The following is a 27,301-nucleotide window of genomic DNA, read 5'->3' on the forward strand; positions in this document are numbered from 1 at the left end:
AGCTTCCGTTGCTTGTCGGTACTGCAGAACTGACGTCACACTTGAGGGGAAAAAGACGACGCAAACAGCAGCTGATCATTCTTCGACGACCTTCTGTACCGGACGACTATACCGCTACTTCTTTGTACGCTGTTCAAACAACAGAAAGAGGTAGGAAGTATACTCGGTGAATTTTAGGCTTAGTATTTATTATATTGGCTGCAGGTTAACTGCGTACACGAAATATGTCATTCTTAATCTTTATATCCCTCGAGCGCTAGCTTGGCAGCTAACTCAGGTAACCGGTTTCAAGTGGTTCAATATTACTAAAATATTTACTCGGTGTAAATCAGTGAGCTCACATGGTCGTTTTGTCAAATGGCCTGGTAATTTAAGCAACCGGGTTTAAAGTACCTCTCCACTGTTTAAAGAATAACGTGACACCATTCGACTTGGTATATAAACATCTAAGGTCATATATGTCAAACTCACAATATTGTTTTTGCATCTGTAAGATATAAGATAAGATTAGCCGTTTTACTGCAATATTTCTGCCTTAGACGTTCATGACGTTTTAACCTGTCTGTAGACACGATATAATAATGCAGCGTTTGCACTTAACAATTTGGAGCTATTTTATCAAAGAATTTAACGTTTGACGTCAAGTTTTCGTGAAGAATTTGCGGGTTCGTTGGAACTACTGAGCATGAGCTTGTCGGCCATTTCGTATGGGGAACCGCCCAGCAGAGGTGCAGTGCTACAAATGGCTGTAATCCTGCATTGATGTTCGCCGCTGTTAATGATTGATACATTTTCCCCGCATAAGGCTTCCCAATTGTGAACTGAGTACCCAAACGGAAATGTGCTAGAAAATAAGTATAAAATGGCGCCGTTGACAGTGTTTTTCCTCGTACCTTAACCAAGAGGTCCCAAAAGGGCAATACAAGAGAATGACCACTAGAGGTGGTCAGTGCTTCATCAGAATGTCCAAGCATCCATCCATCCATTTTCTGAACCGCTTAGTCCCCACGGGGGTCGCGGGTGTGCTGGAGCCTATCCCAGCCGTCAACGGGCAGTAGGCGGGGGACATCCTGAACCGGTTGCCAGCCAATCGAAGGGCACACAAAGACAAACAACCATTGGCACTCACACTCACACCTAGGGACAATTTGAAGTGCTCAATTAGCCTACCAAGCATGTTTTTGGGATGTGGGAGGAAACCGGAATGCCTGGAGAAAACCCACGCGGGCCCGGGGAGAACATGCAAACTCCACACAGGGAGGGCCGGAGGTTCAATCGAACCTGCACCCTCCTAACTGTGAGGCGGACGTGCTACCCAGTGCACCACCGAGCCGCCCTCATCAGAATGTACCATTCCTAATTTAGTTGCTTTCATTTTGTCACGTTTAGGGTTAAATTAGTCTAATCCAGGTTTGGGCAAACTACGGCCCGCGGGCCACATCCGGCCCACGGGACCGTTTAATCCGGCCCGCCAACCCTAAATAAATTGTATTATTAAACATTTTTTTTGGGTCATTTTGCCTGCAATGACTGCGTTTCCCCAGTAGATGGGGAACCACTCGCCTGCGCATTTACTACCGGAAGCCGCGTCAGAAAGCTCGGTGCACACTCACAACTGCGTGAGTAGTACGGAAATGGCGCACTCGCGCTCTATTTGTATCAGTGCCGAATTTAGAGCGTGGGCTGTGACGACAGCATTCTTGTAATTTGCGCGCCGAGCTTTCGGATACAGTTTTACGCTAAAGCCACCCACAAACCTTCCCCTGGAATCCTTCCATTAAAATGAGTCGCCCAAGGAAAAGCAAGGTGGACACTGAGTGCCAAGTGTTTAAAAAGAGTGGCCAATTTGGCTCGACGTACGCGACGTGACGTTCAGCCACATGAACATCAACATCAACCCGTCACAGATCTAGGTAAAAGGACCAACACCTCGGATCTCTCCTAAGAATTGCCACAACAAATTTTACTCCAGACTACACACTAGCAAAAAAAGGGAGACCAACAACACTGTTCCCACTGAAAATGAAGGGGAGGCTTTCAAGTTTGTTGTAAAAAAATGCATTTTGAATATGATCTGTACAAATAGCAGGGATTGAAACTAGCGACAATTCTCGTTTTCAAACAATGCAGGATGCTCAAGGATATTGATACACCACCTTTTTGTGACTAATCTTAACCTGTAAAGTTCTTAAGGCTTACTTTAAGGAAGTGTTTCCCGTTTCCTCACCTCTGTTACCAGGTGTTTGTGAGTTAAAACTGCTCTGATTTTCAGATACCCCTCACCGTGTTGCCGTTTTGATTATTTTATTTGGATGTATGCTTTCACCGATTCTTCAAGATGATATATTTGGTCAGGATGTTTGCCGTTTGATGTGATCTCATAAGATAAACATCATTAATCTGACCTGCAGGCACTGAAGTGATGGAGACTGTTATTCATAATAACAGTGTCGTATTTTATGAGAATCACTGATAGCAGTTTTTTAGGGATGTTTTTTTTTTTTTTTTTAATGCTGTTAATAAATGCATTTGTTTTTTTGAATATCCATGCTTTACTACCTACTAAAGGCCAAAACCTTTTATGTAATGACCTTTACAGGTCGTTTATATTACTTCACACAAACACTACATCCATCTGCTCCTGGTTCGGCCCCCCGGTCAAAATTTAGAACCCAATTCGGCCCGCAAGTCAAGAAGTTTGCCCACCCCTGGTCTAATCCATTCGTCCGTCCGTCCGTCCGTCCGTCCGTCCGTCCATCCATCACCAAGTCTGGTCCTCAAGGATGACAATCCAGCTTTTTTTGATGCATCCCCCTCTGCAACACACATGATTCAAATCAGAATATCATCAGGCTTAATAGAGCTAGCTGATGAGCTGATCATTTGAATCAGGTGTGTTGTAGTAGGGCTGCACCGAACACAGGCTGGATTGGTGTCCTTGAGGATTGGAGTTTGTAACCCCTGATCCAAGCTATCTATCTAAGCTATCTTGCCCTGTACCAAGGCATGTCTATCACCAAATTTTGACTTGACCATAGGAAGCAAAGTCATCAAATTCCAGTGAGAGCCAAGCTTTAACATCTGAAGTAAATTTGATGACTTTGCAAATACTCTGACAAAAGCAAGGCAGATAATGGATGTCTGCGGACTCTGGGGTCAGTGTGGTCAGCAAGTAAACAGCTGCTAAAAACACAAAAAAGCAAGTGAACAAACCCTATGCTCTAGATACAGTTAGAAACAATGGATATATAAACTAAAACTTGGAGCATGACCCTACACTAATTTTTGCACGGTAGCACTGATGCTACCAACATTTCCAGTTGGTTGCACCAGCACAGGATTTGGTCACACCTTGTTGCATGAGTGATCCAAGTGATCAACCCGCTTATGCACGCACATAATAAATTCATTTTCGCGTCTTAACCTAACAATCCCTTTATAGTCTCAATTGGCTGCATGCCTATTAGGGGCGTAACGGCACAGACAACCCGCGGTGTGGTCCGTACCTCGGTTTTTGCGCCACCTTTTTGTGCGTACAGAGAATACTTTTTTCTTCCATTGAAATATTGCTTTATTTTGCAGCATGTTTTTTTCCATCTACATAATATAAACATAAAATAACATAATTTACAATTTTACGACACCGAGGGCACCCTGTTTTGGAATCACTGTTGTGTGGTCTGTACAGTGTGAAACATGAAACATGCATGTACTAATTTTTGCTGTCATCTTCGAGACAAAATGGAAACAACTGGTGTTAAAGTTCTGGAGACTGCTGAAGACATCCAAGAGCGCCGGCAGCAAGTGCTGGATCGCTACAGGCGCTTCAAAGACCTGTCCATTATGCGGCGTCAGAAGCTGGAAGACTCTTACCGCTTTCAGTTCTTCCGCCGTGATGCAGATGAGCTGGAAAAGTGGATCCAGGAGAAGTTGCAAATTGCCTCTGATGAGAACTACAAGGACCCCTCTAACCTGCAGGTGTGTATAGTTTTTATTACAGCCTGACCACATTAGTGTCAGGCAAGGCCAGGCAGCTTCATTTAAATAGCACATTTCATACACAATATTAAAAGTAAAATATTTAAAATTATTGACAAACAAAACTAAAGACATTTAAAAACAAAGTATAGGAAGAAAAAGTAAATTGCTTAAAAATTTTGCCAAATTGATTTTAAAACTGCTTCAGAAGACCTCAATCACAGGCATGGGGAAAAAAAGGATGGCCTTCACACATATGTTATTCTACTCCATTCTGTATTATTATTGTATGAAGGCGATGGCCTTCACACATATGTTATTCTACACCATTCTCTATTATTATTATTAGTGTGAAGGTGAAGACCTTCACACTGTTGTTATTCCTGTCCTTTATTATAATTATTATTAGTGTGAAGGTGAAGGCGATGGCCTTCACACATACCGTATTTGCCGGTGTACAGGTCGACTCGGTGTATAAGTCGACCCCCTAAAATTCGACGGAAATTTACGATTTTATGATATATCCTTTGTATAAGTCGAGCTCAATTGTTGCATTATATTAAACTTCAAAATTCAATATGCGAAATTTATTGACGAAATGTGTTCAAATTCCGGGAGGCCGTGCGCATGCGGCTGTTTATAAGCACCGCGGAGGAAGGAGATCGCGGCCGGCGAGCTCGCGCATGCCGCCCGGCACCAACGGGAGGCCGGAAATAGCTCCAAGCCGAGCGGATCGGCACTTTCTAAGCACCGCGGAGGAGATCGCGGCCGACGAGCTCGCGCACGCCGCCCGGCACCAACGGGAGGTCGGAAATAGCTCCAAGCCGAGCGGATCGGCACTTTATAAGCACCGCGGAGGAGATCGCGGCCGGCGAGCTCGCGCACGCCGCCCGGCACCAACGGGAGGCCGGAAATAGCTCCAAGCCGAGCGGATCGGCACTTTATAAGCACCGCGGAGGAGATCGCGGCCGGCGAGCTCGCGCACGCCGCCCGGCACCAACGGGAGGTCGGAAATAGCTCCAAGCCGAGCGGATCGGCACTTTATAAGCACCGCGGAGGAGATCGCGGCCGGCGAGCTCGCGCACGCCGCCCGGCACCAACGGGAGGCCGGAAATAGCTCCAAGCCGAGCGGATCGGCACTTTATAAGCACCGCGAAGGAGATCGCGGCCGGCGAGCTCGCGCACGCCGCCCGGCACCAACGGGAGGCCGGAAATAGCTCCAAGCCGAGCGGATCGGCACTTTATAAGCACCGCGGAGGAGATCGCGGCCGGCGAGCTCGCGCACGCCGCCCGGCACCAACGGGAGGTCGGAAATAGCTCCAAGCCGAGCGGATCGGCACTTTATAAGCACCGCGGAGGAGATCGCGGCCGGCGAGCTCGCGCACGCCGCCCGGCACCAACGGGAGGCCGGAAATAGCTCCAAGCCGAGCGGATCGGCACTTTATAAGCACCGCGGAGGAGATCGCAGCCAGCGAGCTCGCGCACGCCGCCCGGCACCAACGGGAGGTCGGAAATAGCTCCAAGCCGAGCGGATCGGCACTTTATAAGCACCGCGGAGGAGATCGCGGCCGGCGAGCTCGCGCACGCCGCCCGGCACCAACGGGAGGCCGGAAATAGCTCCAAGCCGAGCGGATCGGCACTTTATAAGCACCGCGAAGGAGATCGCGGCCGGCGAGCTCGCGCACGCCGCCCGGCACCAACGGGAGGCCGGAAATAGCTCCAAGCCGAGCGGATCGGCACTTTATAAGCACCGCGGAGGAGATCGCAGCCAGCGAGCTCGCGCACGCCGCCCGGCACCAACGGGAGGTCGGAAATAGCTCCAAGCCGAGCGGATCGGCACTTTATAAGCACCGCGGAGGAGATCGCGGCCGGCGAGCTCGCGCACGCCGCCCGGCACCAACGGGAGGCCGGAAATAGCTCCAAGCCGAGCGGATCGGCACTTTATAAGCACCGCGGAGGAGATCGCGGCCGGCGAGCTCGCGCACGCCGCCCGGCACCAACGGGAGGCCGGAAACAGCTCCAAGCCGAGCGGATCGGCACTTTATAAGCACCGCGCAGGAGATCGCGGCGCCTCATTGGACTTCCAGCGGGCCGCGCATTCGCGCACGCCGCCCGGTTCAAATTTTCTAAGTGCAACGCACAATGAGATGCATGAGAAACGGCCTTGGTTACCATCACATTTGAAGCGATGAATACGAAGTTAAATTTTATGACTCGGTGTATAAGTCGAGGTCGATTTTTTTCGGTCGATTTTGGATCGAAAAAGGTCGACCAATACACCGGCAAATACGGTATGTTATTCTACTCCATTCACTTTATTGTGTGAAGGCGATGGCCTTCACACATTTTATTCTACACCATTCACTTTATTAGTGTGAAGGTGAAGACCTTCACACTATTGTTATTGCTGTCCTTTATTATTATTATTATTATTAGTGTGAAGGTGAAGACCTTCACACTATTGTTATTGCTGTCCTTTTATTATTATTATTATTATTATTATTATTATTATTATTATTATTATTATTAGTGTGAAGGTGAAGACCTTCACGCTATTGTTATTGCTGTCCTTTATTGTGTGAAGGCGATGGCCTTCACACATGTTATTCTACACCATTCTCTATTATTGTGTGAAGGCCATGGCCTTCACACATATGTTATTCTACACCATTCTTTATTATTGTGTGAAGGCGATGGCCTTCACACATGTTATTTTACACCATTCTCTATTATTATTATTGTGTAAAGGCGATGGCCTTCACACATATGTTATTCTACACCATTCTCTATTACCGTATTTGCCGGTGTATAAGTCGACTCGGTGTATAAGTCGACCCCCTAAAATTCGACAAAAATTTACGATTTTATGATATATCCTTTGTATAAGTCGAACTCAATTGTTGCATTATATTAAACTTCAAAATTCAATCAGAAATATGCGAAATTTATTGACGAAATGTGTTCAAATTCTGGGAGGCCGGGTGCATGCGCAGTGGCCGGAAATAGCTCCAGCCGAGTGGATCGGCTGTTTATAAGCACCGCAGAGGAGATCGCGGAGCCTCATTCGACTTCCAGCGGCCGGCGAGCTCGTGCACGCCGCCCGGCACCACCGGGAGGCCGGAAATAGCTCCAAGCCGAGCGGATCGGCACTTTATAAGCACCGCGGAGGAGATCGCGGAGCCTCATTCGACTTCCAGCGGCCAGCGCACGCCGCCCGGCACATCCGGGAGGCCGTGCGCACGCGCCAAGTGGCCGGGAATAGCTCCCGCACAGCGGATCGGCTGTTTCTAAGCACCGCGGAGGAGATCGCGGAGCCTCATTCGACTTCCAGCAGCCGGCGAGCTCGCGCACGCCGCCCGGCACAGCCGGGAGGCCGTGCGCACGCGCCGGGTGGCCGAGAATAGCTTCGGCCGGCGCGCACTCGCGCACGCCGCCCGGTTCAAATTTTCTAAGTGCCAACGGCTCTTGCGCCATAAAGAGTCCGCCTCGGCTGGTTCCCCATGTCGGCCAGAACAAGTGAAAATTCGGCCTCTTCCCCTGGAAGTCCGGCCAAGTTTAGCGAATATTTTCTAAGTGCCAACGACTCAACCGCCGTAAAGTGTCCGCCTCGGCTGGTTCCCCATGTCGTCCACCACAAGTGAAAATTTGGCCTCTTCCCCTGGAAGTCTGGCCAAGTTTGGCAAATATTGTCAAAGTGCGAACGACTCAACCGCCATAGAGTGTCCGCCTCGGCTGGTTCCCCGTGTCGGCCACCACAAGTGAAAATTCGGCCTCTTCCCCTGGAAGTCCGGCCAAGTTTGGCGAATATTTTCTAAGTGCCAACGACTCAACCGCCGTAAAGTGTCCGCCTCGGGCTGGTTCCTCCGGTCGGCCAGAACAAGTGAAAAGCGGCCTCTTCCCCTGGAAGTCTGGCCAAGTTTGGCGAATATTTTCTAAGTGCCAACGACATTCATTTAGACATGGCGATTGAATGTTTACGTACCAGTAGTTATTGTCGTTGCTTGACGCGCGATGACTCGCACATTCGCTCAATACCCAGTACTTCCCCCTAGCAGTCATCGTCGCTGCCTGGCTTTCGATGTCCGTTATTGAGGTGAGAATATTTGAAATTGTTGCTGAGGATGCGTGTTAATGCGACGAACGCTTTATAATGATTCAGTTTCTCGCTGTTTGATGAGCCTGACGGACGCACACCCACGCACAATGAGATGCATGAGAAACGGCCTTGGTTACCATCACATTTGAAGCGATGAATACGAAGTTAAATTTTATGACTCGGTGTATAAGTCGAGGTCGATTTTTTTCGGTCGATTTTGGATCGAAAAAGGTCGACCAATACACCGGCAAATACGGTATTAGTATGAAGGTGAAGACCTTCACACTATTGTTATTACTGTACTTTATTATTATTATTATTAGTGTGAAGGTGAAGACCCTAATTTCTACATTTTTCAACCGATTCAACCCATTCCAACTGTATTCACTTTGTTCACCTTATGCTTACCATATTCACCCCCTTGACCCCCACTTCCAGTGTAGCGGCCATCTTGGATTGACCCTGATATTCTACACCATTCTCTATTATTATTAGTGTGAAGGTGAAGACCTTCACACTATTGTTATTCCTGTCCTTTATTATTATTATTATTAGTGTGAAGGTGAAGGCGATGGCCTTCACACATATGTTATTCTACTCCATTCACTTTATTGTGTGAAGGCGATGGCCTTCACACGTTATTCTACACCATTCTCTATTATTATTATTATTATTATTGTGTGAAGGCGATGGCCTTCACACGTTATTCTACTCCATTCACTTTATTAGTGTAAAGGTGAAGACCTTCACACTATTGTTATTGCTGTCCTTTATTATTATTATTATTAGTGTGAAGGTGAAGACCTTCACACTATTGTTATTGCTGTCCTTTATTATTATTATTATTATTATTATTATTATTATTATTATTATTAGTGTGAAGGTGAAGACCTTCACGCTATTGTTATTGCTGTCCTTTATTGTGTGAAGGTGATGGCCTTCACACATATGTTATTCTACACCATTCTCTATTATTGTGTGAAGGCCATCGCCTTCACACATATGTTATTCTACACCATTCTTTATTATTGTATGAAGGCGATGGCCTTCACACATATGTTATTCTACACCATTCTCTATTATTATTATTGTGTGAAGGCGATGGCCTTCACACATATGTTATTCTACACCATTTTCTATTATTAGTGTGAAGGTGAAGACCTTCACACTATTGTTATTACTGTCCTTTATTATTATTATTAGTGTGAAGGTGAAGACCCTAATTTCTACATTTTTCAACCGATTCAACCCATTCCAACTTTATTCACTTTGTTCACCTTATGCTTACTGTATTCACCCCCTTGACCCCCACTTCCAGTGTAGCGGCCATCTTGGATTGACCCTGATATGCCCCAATGAACCCAGAATGGACCGGAAGTGCCCCAAATCAAACCGGAAGTGACCCCAAATGAACCAGAAGTGACCTTAGGTAAACCGAAAGTGACCCCAAATCAAACCGGAAAGGACCCAAAATGAACCGGAAGTGACCTTAGGTAAACCGGAAGTGACCCCAAATAAACCGGAAGTGACTCAAAATAAACCAGAAGTGACCTTTTTAAACCGGAAGTGACTCAAATAAACCGGAAATTACCCGAATCAAACCGGAAGTGACCTTATTTCAACACAAAGTGCCCCAAATAGCTACATTTGCGTTAACTTTTGCAATTTTTGTCCGATTAGACCCGTTTCAACATTTTAACCCTAAAAGTGAACCTCCTGACAACGTATATTTCGTTCCGTTCCAAATTTCATAACATTTTGGCGCAATTACTGTTTTTTTCATATTCCCTTTCATTTTCTATGGGGATTCAACATTTGCGCTAACTTCTACATTTTTTAACCGATTCAACCCGTTCCAACTTTCAACTGTTAATCTTTTGCCTACCTATTCCACAACTTCCCACTTACCAAATATTCCAAATTTAAAATTCAACCAAATTCTCCAAAATTTCGATTTTCTACTCTAATTTCTACATTTTTCTACTGATTCAACCCATTCCAACTTTCAACTGTTCATCATTTTTCTACCTATTCCACAACTTCCCACTTACCAAAAATTCCACATTTTCAATTTTGAAGTTTACACCCAATTTTCCAAAATTTCCTTTTTTCCTTCTAATTTCTACATTTTTCAACCGATTCAACTCGTTTCAACATCATTCTGCAGCATTCCCCAAGTATTTATTCAACTTCTTCACCTTCACATGCAATTTCTTCAGGAATTGCAAATTCTAGTTATTATTCGACTTATTCCGCTCACTTTTTTTACGCTTAACTACTTCCACATACTTCAACTGATTCACTCCGTTCCACTTTTCACTTATTCCAAATATTCATGACACGGCTGCTTACATTTTTTTCGTTCAAAAAATTTTCCGTTTTCACAAAATTCACAAATTTCCGGCAAATTCTTCCCCATTCATTCTTAATAGCAGATTCAACATTTCACATTTACGTTGTTCCAGTTTGAAATTCACTTAATTCAACACATTCAAATCACATTGGGGACATTCCCAGACTTGCCAAATTCAAAAATTTCACTTCACTGGTTTCTTTTATATCAAACAAATTGTTTTAGGTTATTCACCTGACATGTTTCGGCGGTTTCTTCCGCCTTCATCAGAGTGTCACAGATGTGATGGTGACGCGTCTTTATCAGCTGATGGATGAATGGAGAGGTGAATGGACAGCAGAGGGCGTGGCTCACCTGTCAAATCTGACAGGTGAGCCGCGCCTTCATCCATCAGCTGATAAAGACGCGTCACCATCACATCTGTGACACTCTGATGAAGGCGGAAGAAACCGCCGAAACATGTCAGGTGAATAACCTAAAACAATTTGTTTGATATAAAAGAAACCAGTGAAGTGATTAAATAAGGAAAAACAAAATGAACTTAGTACAATCAAAAATTTCACGATTTTACTTTTAAAATTTGCACAAAATTTTGCAAAATTTCACTAAATTTAGTTTTTCACTTGCAATTTCTACATACTTCAACCGATTCAACCCGTTCCAACTTTCAACTGTTCATCTTTTGCCTACCTATTCCACAACTTCCCACTTACCAAATTTTCAAATTTGAAATTCAACCAAATCTAATTTCTACATTTTTCAACAGATTCAACCCATTCCAACTTTCAACTGTTCATCTTTTGCCTACCTCTTCCACAACATTTCACATTTACGTTGTTCCAGTTTGAAATTCACTTAATTCAACACATTTAAATCACATTGGGGACATTCCCAAACTTGCCAAATTAAAAAAATTCACGTTTTCACTTTTAAAATTTGCACAAAATTTTACAAAATTTCACGAAATTTAGTTTTTCACTTCTAATTTCTACATACTTCAACCGAATCAACTTGTTGCAACTTTCAACTGTTCATCTTTTGACTACCTATTCCACACCTTCCCACTTAGCAAAAATTCCACTTTTTCAAATTTGAAATTCAACCAAATTCTCCTAAATTTTGTTTTTCTACTCTAATTTCTACATTTTTTAACCGATTCAACCAATTCCAACTTTCAACTGTTCATCTTTTGCCTACCTATTCCACAACTTCCCACTTACCAAAAATTCCACTTTCAAATTTGAAAATCAACCAAATTCTCCAAAATTTCATTTTTCAACTCTAATTTCTACATTTTTCAACCGATTCAAACGTTTAAACTTTTAACTGTTCATAATTTTCTTACGTATTCCACAACTTCCCATTTAGAAAAAATTACAAATTTTCACGACAAATTCTCCAAAATTTCCTTTTACACTTCTATTTTCCACAATTCTCAAGTAATGCAACTCATTTCAACATCATTCTGCATCATTCCCCATTTTCTAGTTCTTAACTAGATTTAAAAGCCCTCACACTTGGCGCTGACTTCTTGTCTGTTGGCAGCGTTTTCAAATTGCATGTAGCCTAACAGCTAAATGCTGTTTTGCCATTGGTTTTATATTCCATTAGAATTCCTTTAATGTGTTCAGAACCTAAACCCCATTTATAAATCAATACCAGAACCTTTCAAATTTGGTCTGAATGTAGAGTTTTGGATTTGATGTTTATTTTTCAGCATTTAATAAAGTCATTGAATATCTAACATGTGATATCCCAAACACAAATCCAATGGCAAGCTTGTAGATTGAAGGATAGTGATTTTTTTTTTTTTTTATAAATACATACTGGCTGGTGGGAACACAGTGGACTACTTGGTTGTATGAATACAGTTTTTTGTTTTTCAAACCTTTCCTTAGGGTAAGCTGCAGAAACATCAAGCCTTTGAGGCTGAAGTTCAAGCCAATGCTGGAGCCATAATCAAATTGAATGAGACTGGAAACCTGATGATCAACGAAGGCCATTTTGCCGCTGAGACCATTAGAGTAAGACCTGATGATGCAATAACTCTTAGGTATTGTGCATATACACTGTGATCAAAATGGTTTGGGTGAGTCGACTTATTGGGCTGGGATAGTGGTGGTTATTGTGGTGGGTGGGTTTGCGTTCTTGTGTTCTTTTAATACGTGAATCTTACTCAGTCCTACACGCCTTACCGGACACAACAGAGACCACTATTTTCAAGTATTAAAATGGCTGACTATCTACTGGTAGGTGTTGAATTGGTGTGAATACAGAATTTCTTATGAATGCTGTGGATCTTTTATCTTTGGCTCACATTTAGTGAAATAGTCGGTAAAGAGTTAAATGAACTAATTATGCATGTCCTATTTTGTGCATTTTGTTATACATCATTGAGTATTTTCGTAATCCTCTTTAAACACTCAACTAGACTCGACTTGAGGAACTCCGACGCCTATGGGATCTTCTGCTGCTAAGAACCAAGGAGAAGGGAATGCATCTGCTGCAGGCCCAAAAACTAGTCCAATACATCCGTGAGTGTGAAGACACCCTGGGCTGGATCAGTGATAAGGTACGTACCATTTCACGAGATGTCTCTTTAAATCGTGGCGGAGTATGTGGTTGTGGCTTTAATTTTCTTTTTTGCTGGTGGAATATGTTTACACAACGAATTGTTTTCCTTCTTAGAACAACTTGTTGTCGTTCTGCTTCAGAACAGCAGACAAGGTTCAGTAGTTAGCTTGAGTCGGATGATGCGCACCTTGCTTTTTAGTGCTCTGCTGGGTGACCAATCCTGCTTAAATCTAGTCACATTTTCTTGTTGACATTGAGTCAGATGATGCACACCTGGCTTTTTAGTGCTCTGCTGGGTGATCAATCCTGCTTAAGTCTAGGCACAATTTCTTGTTGAAATTTATGAAAGAACGGTAACTTTGTATGATTTGTTTTTTTTTTTCAAATCAGCCCCAAACAGCGACCTCTGCGAGGTCCTTGTTGTTCTTGTAGAATGATTCTTATTCTTTGCATTTATTATGATGCGTTTGAACAATGAACCGCATTTTTCAGGGACTAAACATGCACAAAAACTCAACAAACCTTACATATTCATCGGATTTGGCGAAAATATTGATATCCCAACAGCCAGGGGTGCAAGGGCCCTGCTTGCAGCTTTTTTTTGTGAAAGTACCAGAATACAATATATAGTTCCATTTCTTTGCTTCACAGGAAGCTATAGCGACATCTGAGGAGCTAGGCCAGGACCTTGAACATGTGGAGCTTCTGCAGAAAAAGTTTGAGGAATTTCAGACAGACTTGGCAGCACACGAGGAACGAGTGAATGAAGTGAACCAGTTGGCAACCAAGCTGAGACAAGAAGACCATCCTGAAGTAGAGCTAATCATTTCCAAGCAGGATGAGGTCAATGCCGCCTGGCAGCGATTGAAGGGCCTGGCCCAGCAAAGACAAGGGAAGCTGTTTGGAGCTGCTGAGGTTCAGCGTTTTAACAGGTAAACAACGATGATCTAGAGTCATGTTTGAAATTGTCATTTTCAATATGAATTCCTATGTGTTTGGTGGTTATGGAGTGCTCTGACTCTCTAACTTTTTATTATGAACCTGCTTACTGAATTTGAATAGGGATGTGGATGAGACCATCAGCTGGATTAAGGAGAAGGAGCAACTTATGGCCTCTGATGACTTTGGACGTGATCTGGCCAGTGTACAGGCTCTTCTGCGTAAACATGAGGGTCTAGAGAGAGACCTCGCTGCACTAAAAGATAAGGCAAGAATGTTTAATTCATTAAAATAAGTCAGACAAATATTACTTATATGTGACTTATTTCTTTGTGTTTTGTGTTTGTCAGGTCAACACACTAGGTGCTGATGCAGAGCATCTGCAGCAAACACATCCCCAAAATGCCTCCCAGATCCACCTAAAGAAAGATGAACTCGTCACAAACTGGGAGCGCATTCGCAGTCTGGCTGCTGAGCGTCATGCCCGTCTTAATGATGCGAACAGGTATATTACCACCAGGGCATTGCTACAATTGTTTGTATGCAAAGTCAGGCATTAAAGGGACGGTAAATCAAAGATGGTTCATTTTTCACCAACTAATATAGTTTTTTTTTTTTTTTTAAATGAGGAAAATGAAAAAAAGTTGGCATTTTCTATTTTATCCATTCATTTTGCAGAAATAATGAAAAAACAAATGCCTTTAAAAATGCTCAATATTAATGAGGAACAGGGTCACACACCCCTCCCCTTCATGTCTTAGTTGATGATGTCATGGAAGCAAGCAATGACAATTTCCCCATTGGAAATCATTGCCCAGATGATCGCTTAAAATGTCCCAAAACAGCTATCAATTGGCACCAAAATTCACATGGACATCTCTACTTATGACTACTTCAACATATCACAAGCATTAGCCTCTCCGTGGCTGATTAAAAAGCAATAAATGAGCAGCCTCTCTGCAGCTGAAGTGCCCAGTCACATCTCCCTCTATTTCCTTTCACCAGTCACTAACATAGTAAGCATGATGCATTCTGAGACGCTATATGTAAGCTGAATCGTTCATATGTCGTTATATAATCACTTGAAATTGGAAATGGTTAATTTGACTTACATTTACCCTTGAGTCCACATATGGGGTACCATCTTGAGTCCACATATGGGGTACCACCTTGAGTCCACATATAGGGTACCACCTCCGCCGCCTATCTGAAAAGGAGGTGCTTTAAACCACTACACTCAAGCTGAAGGGTTGGTCTCCTCGCTACAAGTCCAGTGGTCCCAATCTTTCCAACAAGTCGACTTCTGGGCTTTGTGACGCGGTCCGGGGCGAGTCTTCTGGCTGAGCCACGAGCCGGCTGACACTTAAGTGTTTTTGTAAATTTCCATCTTTAGAAACTCTGTTTCTTTAAGTTCTCGCTCGCGTTCTACAGTAGACCAAGTGTGTGTTCAATGACCACTTGCAGAGTCGGAATTTTTTTCAGGGGCAATTGCAGTACTGACATTATTTTTTAACTACCGTATTTTTTGGACTAAAAGTCGCTCCGGAGTACAAGACGCACCAGCCATAAAATGCACAATAGAGGAAAAAAAACATATACAAGTCGCACCGGAGTTTAAGTTGCATTTTGGTGGAAGTTTATTTGACAAAATCCAACACCAAGAACACACATGAACCAGCAACAACAGGCTAAACGATACGGTATGCTAACGTGACATAAACACGAAGGAGGAGCTGAGAACGGGCCTGATGTAACATTAACAGTTATTTAAATAACTATAACATAAATAACACCTTTATCAAACCATCTGTGTCACTCCAAATCATTAAATCCATCGATCAAATTCGTCCTTCTTTCTGTGAACAACGCCGCGTGTGCGGCGCGCCGCTGACATTGGACTCGTCGTCATTTGCAGTTCAAATTAATCCACAGGCCCATATAATATGTAAAGTATATATCAAATAACTATCATATAAACAACAATGTTATCAAACCATCTGTGTCACCCCAAATTATTTAATCCATTGAGGTTGTGGGTGAGAGGAGGACGTTGATTAAGCTGAAATCCATCATGGACAACACCTCTCACCCCTCCATGACACTGTGCGGTCCCTGAGCAGCTCCTTAAGCAGCAGACTTACACCCACGGTGTAGGAAGGAACGGTTCTGCAGGTCCTTCATTCCCTCTGCTGTCAGACTATACAACATGCGTGGCACCTGATAAAAATTGTTTAGTCTGTACTAGCGGCACTTGTCTTTGTCTGTTATTTATCCTTTTTGAAATTTTGGCACTTGTTTTCTTGCCTCGTATGCGCTGCTGTGACAAGTAAATTTCCCCGCTGTGGGATGAATAAAGTCCTATCATCATCATCAACGATCGAATTCGTCCTTTATGTAAACAACGCCGCGTGTCGTCTTTTGCAGTTCAAATTATTCCACAGGCCCATGTAATTATAAACAACAATTTTATCAAACTATCTCTGTAACTCCCCGTCATTAAATCCATCGATCGAATCCTTCGTCCTTTATGTAAACAACGCCGCGTGTGTGCAGCACCGCTGACGTCGGACTAGTCGTCAGTTGCAGTTCAAATTACAGTAATCCCTTGCTACATCGCAGTTCGTTTATCACGGTTTCACTACATCGTGGATTTGTTTTTCCAAAAAAAAAAAAAAAAAAAAGATTCAAAATAAAACTTTTGAATTGATGAATTATGGCACAAATGTTGCCCACTCGTCAGCAGAAGACGGGGAGTGCCCACACAATTGCAGTGCATACACTTGTACCTTTTTATAAAAAAAAAAATTATTAAGAGTTCTAAAAACACATTTAAGAGTGTTATAACTTGTTGTAGGAAAATCGTTATAATAATAAAACTGTTCTAAAAACATATTTACAGTATGTACCCTTGTACCTTGTTATTAAAATTGTTATAATAATAAAAGCTGTTCTAAAAAGATATTTACAGTATGTGTTAAGAATTCTCCATGTTATTTATGTTATTCAGCCGTGCTTTGATTTGAGCTTTATTTTGAAGGCCGTTTTGAGATTATTCCATTTCAAATCATTAAATCTCCTGACTCTGGAAGTCAATGAATGGAACTCATTGTCAGTGAGGCTCCAATTATTCACTGCCATAGTGCGCCCTCATGTGGTTTAAAGTGAAGATAACATATGTAGTGATCAACTATACTAGTAAGTAATGTGTTAATGATCAAGTAAAAATCTGTGAATAATTTCACATAAATCGCTCCTGAGTATAAATCCCCCACCCCCCCACCCAAACTATGAAAAAAACGTGACTTAAAGTCTGAAAAATATGGTAATTGAACGCCAGCCATTTTCTGAGCAGCCAACCCCTTCGCTGCCAGCTGAGGAATTTTGACCTATGTTTCAAGACCCACAGAATATAGTCTGCTATGATGAGAGAAAAAAAACACCATGGGAAAGATTAGTCTTATCTTTCTTCAAAAAAGTTTGTCTCTACCTTTTTCCATTCTTGAGAAATTGGAAGGAGAACATAGGATGATTTCACCAAAAACACAATTTTCAAACTAAAAAGCTTAAAAAAAAACAGCTTTTTGTGAAATGATGACTGATGTGAATATTTTTTACTTTACACCTCAAACGTGTGATACATTATTTGCTTCTATAGAAACAACAAAAACACTTTTACATTTATCAGTCTTGTTTATCTCCAGGTTGCAACGTTTCACTGCAGACTTCAGAGATCTTACAAGCTGGGTAACAGAGATGAAGGCCCTAATCAATGCTGATGAACTTGCTAATGATGTAGCTGGAGCCGAGGCCCTGCTAGACCGCCATCAAGAGCATAAAGTAAAACACCCTTATTATATATTTGCTTTGAAATATGGTCATGTTTTCTGTTAACTTGTAACAGTAAATTTCAATGTATGCTGATGTAATCTTTTTTCACAGGGAGAGATTGATGCCCATGAAGATAGTTTTAGAGCCACTGATGAAGCTGGTCAGATTTTGCTTAATGCAGGACATTATGCCTGTGAGGAAGTCAAGGAAAAGGTAAGCTGTTATATGTACATGCATAACTTTATCATTGCCACTGACTGGTATTTCGCATTGAATACCTGAGCCCCTGTGCTTCAAATATCCATCTCACTTGAATACATTAAGCCCATAGTATTTTGTCAACTGCCACAGACTTTATATCCCATATATAAACAGCAAGTGCAATATTAGCATGAACCAAAATTGCTATTTCCTTATCCTCTTTGGATTGTTCTAGTCTCAAGATTGCATTGGCAGCATAATGATTTATGCAGCAAGTATGGATTCAATTTGTAGTCATAGAAAAATATACTATACTTAAAAACATCTCAGACCACTCAAAATTGTCTGGTGTGATTGTGAGTGTGTTTGTCTATTTGTGCCCTGCTTTTGGCTGGCCACCAGTTCAGGGTGTACCCTGCCGAGCACCCTAAGACGGCTGGGATAGGCTGCAGCACTCGCGGTTCAGAAGATGAAAGGATAAATGAATTTGATGAATGAACTTTTCCCTTAAATCAAATACTTCTGGCACTTCTGGTATACTGCAATGTAGCATATACCTGGGGTCTATCAAGTGGACCTAGTGATCTCCACAACATGGCTCGTCACTGTCTTTTCCGTACTATTAGCCGGACGTGATTATAAACCATACCAGCTAAAATTAGTAGAAAATCTTTTTTTCCATATGTAAGCTGTACCGGACTATAAAACGTAGATGTATTAATGTTTAATTACCATTTGTAAGAGAATATACAGTATAGTATAGTATTGTCAGTAAAGAGATGGTTCTTTGGCGATGCATACCTTATATTAATATGAAGTTTATTGACAGAAATGAAGAAACTCTGCAAACATTTAACACGTTTAAATCTCAGCAACGACCATAATAATCCTAATGTGCAGGGAATACTAGCAACACACTAAGAATAAATAAAATGGGACCACTTACAGGGGTAAAGTAAAGTTGGCAATACGATACAAGCTTCCGGAGAAGTCATGACCCGGAAACAAAATACAATAATCCCTCGTTTATTGCAGATAATTGCTTCCAAGACCACCCGCGACAGGTGAAAGTCCGTGAAGTAGGAACGATATGTTTTAACTAGAAAATGCAATTTCTGGAGAAATTGCATGTGAAGGCGAAGAAGCTGAATAAATATTTGGGGAATGCTATATTTAAAGTTGGAACGGGTTGAATCAGTTGAAAAATGTAGAAATTAGAAGTGAAAAATGAAATTTAGCAAAATTTTGTGAAATTTTGCGGAAATGTTAAACGTGAAATTGTTGAATTTTGCAATATTGGGAATGTTGAAAATCTTCCCCAATGTGATTTGATTGTGCTGAATGATGTGAATTTCGAACTGGAATGACGTAAATGTGAAATGTTGAATGTGCCATTAAGAACGAATGGGGAAAATATGCTGTAAATTTGTGAAAATTTTGTGAAAATGGAAGATTTTTGGAATGAAAGGAATATTTTGAAATTTAAAAAAAATCAGATGATTTATGTGGAAGTAGAACGTCAAAGTTCGAGAAATAAAATATAACTAGAAAATGCAATTTCTGGAGAAATTGTGTGCGAAGGTGAAGATTTTAAATAACTTCTTGGAGAATGCTGCCGAATGATGAACAAACGAGTTGAATTCCTTGAGAAATGTGTGTGAGTGTGTGTTTCTGAATGTGATTTGAATGTGCTGAATGTTGTGTAATACGTAGGCAAAAGATGAAGAGTCGAAAGTTAGAACGGGTTGAAACGGTTGAAAAATGTAGAAATTGGAGTAGAAAAAAGAAATTTTGGAGAACTTGGTTGAATTTCAAATTTAAAAATTTAGAATTTTTGGTAAGTGGGAAGTTGTGGAATAGGTAGGCAAAAGATGAACAGTTGAAAGTGGGAATGGGTTGAATTGGTTGAAAAATGTAGAAATTAGAGTAGAAAAACGAAATTTTGGAGAATTTGGTTGAATTTCAAATTTGAAAATTTGGAATTCTTGGTAAGTGGGAAGTTGTGGATAAGGTAGAAAAAAAATGAACAATTGAAAGTTTAAACGGTTTGAATCGTTTGAAAAATGTAGAAATTAGAGTTGAACAATGACATTTTGGAGAATTTGGTTGATTTTCAAATTTGAAATTTGGAAGTTTTGGTAAGTGGGAAATTGTGGAATAGGTAGATAAAAGATGAACAGTTGAAAGTTGGAATGGGTTGAATCGGTTGAAAAATGTAGAAATTAGAGTAGAAAAATGAAATTTTGGAGAATTTGGTTGAATTTCAAATTTGGAGATTCGGAATTTTTGATAAATGGGAAGTTGTGGAATAGGTAGGCATGAGATGAAAAGTTGAAAGTTGGAATGGTTGAATCAGTTGAAAAATGTAGAAATTAGAGGTGAAAACAAAATTGTGAAATTTTGTGAAATTTTAAACGTGAAATTTTTTAATTTGGCAATTTTGGGAATGTCGGGAATCTTTCTGAATGTGATTCGAATGTGCTGAATGATGTGAATTTCAAACTGGAATGACGTAAATGTGAAATGTTGAATGTGCCATTAAGAATGAATGGGGGAAAATTTGTCGTAAATTTGCGAATTTTGCGAAAACGGAAAGTTTTCGGAACGAGAAAAATGGAAGCACTCATCTCGTGAATATTTGGAATACGTCAAAAGTGGAATGGAGTGAATCGGTTGAATTATGTGGAAAAAGGACAAAAAAGTGAGGAGAATATAATAATAATAAAGTGAAAGGTGTAGAATAACATGTGTGAAGGCCATCGCCTTCACACAATAATAATAATAAAGTGAATGGTGTAGAATAACATGTGTGAAGGGCATCGCCTTCACACAATAAAGTAAATGGAGTAGAATAACGTAAGTGTGACAAGGCCTTCGCCTTTACACTAATAAAGTGAATGGTGTAGAACAGGGGTCACCAACACGGTGCCCGCGGGCACCAGGTCGCCCGTGAGGACCGCATGAGTCGCCCGCCTGACTGTTCTCAAATTGGCTCAAATAGCGCCACTTGTCAGTGTGCTGCATCTATTTATTTTACGGTCAAACCTCGGATTTTGAACAAATCGGAATTCAAACAAAAGATTCAAGATTTTTTTGCTTCGGTTGTCGAATCAAATTTGGGGGTCGAACCTCGGGAGATGAGCCCGGAGGACCCGAGAAAACCCAACCGCGCGGCCCGGATGCCGACTGACTCCATTGTTATTGTATTTTCGTTACTTTGAGGATTGTATTAACCCCTAATCATGCCTCCAAAGAAAGCAAGTGGGAGCAGAAAAGCCATCCTAAAACACAAAGACGCTCTTAAAGCAATGTGACTGAGCGCCCGGCGCGCTGCGGTTGCGTGATCGGACCAAATTAAGCTCCCTGCGCACTTAGGTCCACATAAATTTGGGAAAGTACATCAGGACTTTAAAAATATTTTCTAAATTTTAGCGACGGCTCTGTCACAATAATGCGACCAGCGCGGTGCAGTTGCGCGGTCGGCGGTGCGCTGCAGTTGCGCGATCGGACAAAATTAAGCTACCTGCACACAAAGGTCCACTTAAATTTTGGAAAGTACATCAGGACTTTAAAAATATTTTCTAAATTTCAGCGACGGCTCTGTCACAATAATGCGACCAGCGCGGTGCAGTTGCGCGGTGGGTGGCGCGCTACGGTTGCGCGTTCGGCAGTGCGCTGCAGTTGCGCGATCGGACAAATATGCGCAAATGAAAAAATGCTTAAAAAAGGCAGGGTTTTTTTTGTCTCGAAACGGATTACACATTTTTCCATTATTTGTAATGGGAAAAATAGATTCGGAATTCAACCTATACGCTTCTCGAACCGCCTTCTGGAACGGATTTGAATGTATTTTTGCTATTACTGTTCAAATCACACTTACATGTGAACTGGAAATGACAATAATAACACATAGTGAAAGCCAAATTGAGCAAATTGGCTATCTCAGAAGTGTGTGTCAAACTGGTAGCCCTTTGCCTTAATCAGTACCCAGGAAGTAGCTCTCGGTTTAAGAAAGTTTGGTGACCCCTGGTGTAGAATAACATATGTGTGAAGGCCATCGCCTTCACAAATTAATAAAGGACAGGAATAACAATAGTGTGAAGGTCTTCGCCTTCTCACTAATAATAATAATAAAGGACAGGAATAACAATAGTGTGAAGGTCTTCACCTTCACACTAATAATAATAATGAAGGACAGGAATAACAATAGTGTGAAGGTCTTCACCTTCACATTAATATTAATAATAAAGAACAGGGATAACAATAGTGTGAAGGTCTCCACCTTCACACTAATAATAAAGGACAGGAACAACAATAGTGTGAAGGTCTTCACCTTCACACTAATAATAAAGGACAGGAATAACAATAGTGTGAAGGTCTTCACCTTCACATTAATAATAAAGGACAGGAATAACAATAGTGTGAAGGTCTTCACCTTCACACTAATAATAAAGTACAACAATGTGTGTGAAGGCCATCGCCTTCACACAATAAAGTACACTACTATATGTGTGAAGGCCATCGCCTTCACACAATAATAAAGCACAATAACATGTGTGAAGGCCATCGCCTTCACACAATAATAAAGTACAACAATAACATATGTAGTATGTGTGAAGGCCATCGCCTTCACACAATAATAAAGCACAATAACATATGTGTGAAGGCCATCGCCTTCACACAATAATTAAGCTCAATAACATATGTGTGAAGGCCTTCGCCTTCACACAATAGTAAAGGACAGGAATAACAATAGTAAATAGTAATAGGTCTTCACCTTCACACTAATAATAAAGTGAATGGTGTAGAATAACATACCGTATTTGCCGGTGTATTAGTCGACCTTTTTCGATCCAAAATCGGCCGAAAAAAATCGACCTCGACTTATACACCGAGTCATAAAATTTAACTTCGTATTCATCGCTTCAAATGTGATGGTAACCAAGGCCGTTTCTCATGCATCTCATTGTGCGTGGGTGTGCGTCCGTCAGGCTCATCAAACAGCGAGAAACTGAATCATTATAAAGCGTTCGTCGCATTAACACGCATCCTCAGCAACAATTTCAAATATTCTCACCTCAATAACGGACATCGAAAGCCAGGCAGCGACGATGACTGCTAGGGGGAAGTACTGGGTATTGAGCGAATGTGCGAGTCATCGCGCGTCAAGGAACGACAATAACTACCGGTAAGTAAACATTCAATCGCCATGTCTAAATGAATGTCGTTGGCAATATTCGCCAAACTTGGCCAGACTTCCAGGGGAAGAGGCCAAATTTTCACTTGTTCTGGCCGACTGGAGGAACCAGCCGAGGCGGACACTTTACGGCGGTTGAGTCGTTGGCACTTAGAAAATATTCGCCAAACTTGGCCGGACTTCCAGGGGAAGAGGCCGAATTTTCACTTGTGGTGGCCGACACGGGGAACCAGCCGAGGCGGACACTTTACGGCGGTTGAGTCGTTGGCACTTAGAAAATATTCGCCAAACTTGGCCGGACTTCCAGGGGAAGAGGCCGAATTTTCACTTGTGGTGGCCGACACGGGGAACCAGCCGAGGCGGACACTTTACGGCGGTTGAGTCGTTGGCACTTAGAAAATATTCGCCAAACTTGGCCGGACTTCCAGGGGAAGAGGCCGAATTTTCACTTGTGGTGGCCGACACCGGGAACCAGCCGAGGCGGACACTTTACGGCGGTTGAGTCGTTGGCACTTAGAAAATATTCGCCAAACTTGGCCAGACTTCCAGGGGAAGAGGCCGAATTTTCACTTGTTCTGGCCGACATGGGGAACCAGCCGGGGCGGACTCTTTATGGCGCAAGAGCCGTTGGCACTTAGAAAATATTCGCCAAACACTCTCAGGATATAGAAGACCAAGAAGATGCCCTTTATGACGACAAACTAAACGAAAACGAATGGAACGAGCTTTTCGGAAGTAGCGACGATGAAGACGAATTTTGAACTCTATGTACCGGCAATCACTTTATAATTATAATTTGTAGTTTCTTAACTAAAAATAAACCAGTTTCTAAGAGTGTTCATTGTTGTTAGTCTCTCGGCGCGTACTTCACAGGGTCATGAAGTAAATAATATTTTAAATGGCGTATAGATCGCTCGCTACTAACTCGCAAATTTGAACACATTTCGTCAATAAATTTCGCATATTTCTGATTGAATTTTGAAGTTTAATATAATGCAACAATTGAGCTCGACTTATACAAAGGATATATCATAAAATCGTAAATTTCCGTCGAATTTTAGGGGGTCGACTTATACACCGAGTCGACTTATACACCGGCAAATACGGTATGTCTGAAGGCCATCACCTTCACACAATAAAGTGAATGGTGTAGAATAATAAGCTAATAAAGGACAGGAATAAAGGACAGGAATAATAAGGCGAAGGGCTTCACACTAATGAAGTACAACAATAACATACATGTGAAAGCCATCGCCTTCACACAATAAAGCACAATAACATGTGTGAAGGCCATCACCTTCACACTAATAAAGTAAATGGTGTAGAATAACATAAGTGTGAAGGCAAAGGCCTTCACACTAATTAGAAATGTAAACATCATTTTATTAAATTTTCATTATGTGGTGTTTTCTGTTGGCCACTAGAGGACACGCAAGCCATATATTATACTCTTCATATAATATATATATACTCTTCATATTGCAAGCCAATTAGAAGAGTGGTTTGTCCTTGCCATACAATGCAACATCATGCATAGCAAAACCAAAGTGAGTTATGGTTGCGTATGAATCTCCTGTTGCTTTGTGGTCCAGTACACAATGTTAAAGCTTTTTAAATCAACCCCAATACTTTTACGTTACATAAACATTTCCCATTTCCTTAATAACCATTTCCACACTGTTCTGTGCATGTCAAAGTCAAAGTCTGCTTTATTGTCAATTTCTTTACATGCCAAGACACACACAGAGATCGAAATTACGTTCCCACTATCCCACGGTGACAAGACATAGTTCACAATGTACATAAAAGTAAATAACACAAGAAAATAAAACAAGAAGGCACATACAATGAATAAATAAGAGTGATGAATAAATAATAAATAAACAAATAACACAATAAATAAGTACAGGACACTACGCAGAAGGGGGAAGAGAGTTCAGGATCCTAACAGCCTGGAGAATGAAGCTGTTGGTGAGTCTGGCGGTGCGGGAGCGCAGTATTTACCTTTTAAAGCAGTGATTCTTAACCTTGTTGGAGGTACCAAATCCCACCAGTTTCATATGCGCATTCACCGAACCCCTCATTAGTGAAAAATAAATATATATTTTTTTTCAAATTCAGGACACAGATGTGCTGGTGCACAAAATGAGCCGTGCACAAAATGAGCCGTGCATAACATCACCTTGTTCAAAGAATAAAACCAACATAATACATGAAGCTCACAACAAATGACATACCAGCAAATTAGTGTGACTTCTGCTGTTGCGTTTGCGAGACCAGTTCAGATAGGCTTCATCATGAATTTACACATTCAGTCGACATAAAAGGGATTGTTTTAGCACAAGAATGGTCTCAGCCCAGGGTAAAAAGGTGATATTTTAGCACAAGAATGGTCTCAGCCCAGGGTATGCCATACCCTTTTTAAGTGTGCTATATAATGGATTAATGATAATTATCAAAAACCATATTACACCTTTCAAATCTCTCGTGCATCTGTGGCTCAATTGGTAGAGTGGGTGGTCTGACGACCAAAGTATATCAATGATTCTCAGCTCAGACTGCCCACAGTTGAAGTGTCCTTAAGGCTGAATCGTAAATATTTTGAGAAATTGTTCTCTTGTTAAACCATAAACATATTTTGCATTTTATTTCAAATGTTTACAGCTGGGCATCCTTACTGATGAGAAGGAGGCTCTGTTGGAATTGTGGGAGCTTCGCAGGCAGCAGTATGAGCAGTGTATGGACCTACAACTATTTTACAGGGATACAGAGCAAGTAGACAACTGGATGAGCAAACAAGAGGTAACCTAACTCAACCCAGCAATCCCTCCCTGCAAGTGTGCGTTTACTTTTACTAGGTGTCTTGGGTTGTGACACATCAAGCCTTTTTCCCTTTTTATTCTTATCTGCAGTCATAGTAATCATAAACTCTAATTGATGTTAAACCTGAAGTAATCTCATCTATTTGCCTTAATAAACCAGTACCCAATCTCTCCATTTCAGAAACCTTAGTGAGTACATTACTGCCGCTAACAGGATATTGCAAAATTTTTGTTTTTGTTTTAGCATTAAACAGTACCTTGCATTAAACCATACCAGTCATCTGCTCAAAGTAAAAAATATTTTGTAATAGATATTAATGCGAATTAAATTGGGCAACCTAATTGATGGAGATGGCCATAAGTTTTCATCACTTAGAAGCATGTGCTGACAAAAAATGTAAATATTGACAAAACACAGTGGCACCCAAATAGGTAATATTTGCATATACTGTCGTTGAAGACCATTGAAATGCATTTAAAAAAAATGGTGGAGGTAGTGAGGGGTTGTAAACCGGAAAAGAAATCTTTAAAAAAAATCCAAAAAAAATAAAAGCTGATAAATAACCAATATATTTTTTTCTGTTTTCCTTGAAAAATGGGGCTTGGTTACCCTGTCACGTTAAAGTGAAAATAACGTGAAGTGATCAACTATACTAGTAAGTAATGCGTTAATGATCAAGTAAAAAATTGTGAATAATTACACAAGTCGCTCCTGAGTATAAGTCGCCCCCTCCCCCACCCAAACTATGGGGAAAAAAACGTGACTTATAGTCCAAAAAATACAGTACATTATATATACCGTATTGGCCCGAATATAAGACGATGTTTTTTGCATTGAAACAAGATTGAAAAAGTGGGGGTCGTCTTATAGTCGGGGGTCTAGACATTATACCCATTTTCACTTGTGCGCAGCGGTAAGTTAAAGGTTGGTGGTATCGACTGAGTATATTGCTGTGTTCGCGTGCATCTTTGACACAAAGTGAGTATATACATTTCATTGTTACTACTGTCCACTGTTGTGCTGTTTGTCCGATCGCGGTTTGCTTCGTGTGCGCCGTTTGATTGACGTGCTCATAATCGATTATTTTGCTGTAATCGTGTGCGTCTTTGACACAAAGTGAGTATATACACTTCGTTGTTACTACTGTCCACTGTTGTGCCGTTTGTCCGATCGCGGTTTGCTTCGTGTGCGCGCCGTTTGATTGACAGCTCCGGCGCGCTCCTTTAAGAGCCTTGCATCATACGAGTAGCCGTTACGCAGTGGCACGGCGACTAACGGTCGCCAGCAAATGTATTTTGCTGTCTCGATCGAT

General features: G+C 41.6%; 1 protein-coding gene across 8 annotated transcripts in view; it reads left to right on the forward strand.

Annotated features, from left to right (window-relative positions):
• The window catches only part of sptan1 (spectrin alpha, non-erythrocytic 1), a 100,649-nt gene continuing 73,348 nt past the window's right edge, over positions 1–27,301 (forward strand). For 6 of the 8 annotated variants that reach the window (XM_049738605.2, XM_049738607.2, XM_049738609.2 and 3 more), the window contains exons 1-10: positions 2–150; positions 3,737–3,978; positions 12,326–12,451; positions 12,859–12,999; positions 13,653–13,933; positions 14,064–14,208; positions 14,291–14,445; positions 17,642–17,777; positions 17,880–17,981; positions 25,831–25,968. In XM_049738605.2, coding sequence (XP_049594562.1) covers positions 3,742–3,978; positions 12,326–12,451; positions 12,859–12,999; positions 13,653–13,933; positions 14,064–14,208; positions 14,291–14,445; positions 17,642–17,777; positions 17,880–17,981; positions 25,831–25,968 — 1,461 coding nt within the window. In that variant the 5' untranslated portion in view covers positions 2–150; positions 3,737–3,741. Of the gene's footprint in view, positions 151–3,736; positions 3,979–12,325; positions 12,452–12,858; positions 13,000–13,652; positions 13,934–14,063; positions 14,209–14,290; positions 14,446–17,641; positions 17,778–17,879; positions 17,982–25,830; positions 25,969–27,301 lie in introns of all 8 variants that reach the window. The other 2 variants (XM_049738608.2, XM_049738610.2) reach the window with 1 other exon arrangement.

This window comes from Syngnathus scovelli, chromosome 13 (assembly GCF_024217435.2).
Source record: "Syngnathus scovelli strain Florida chromosome 13, RoL_Ssco_1.2, whole genome shotgun sequence".
Classification (NCBI taxonomy): Eukaryota; Metazoa; Chordata; class Actinopteri; order Syngnathiformes; family Syngnathidae; genus Syngnathus; species Syngnathus scovelli.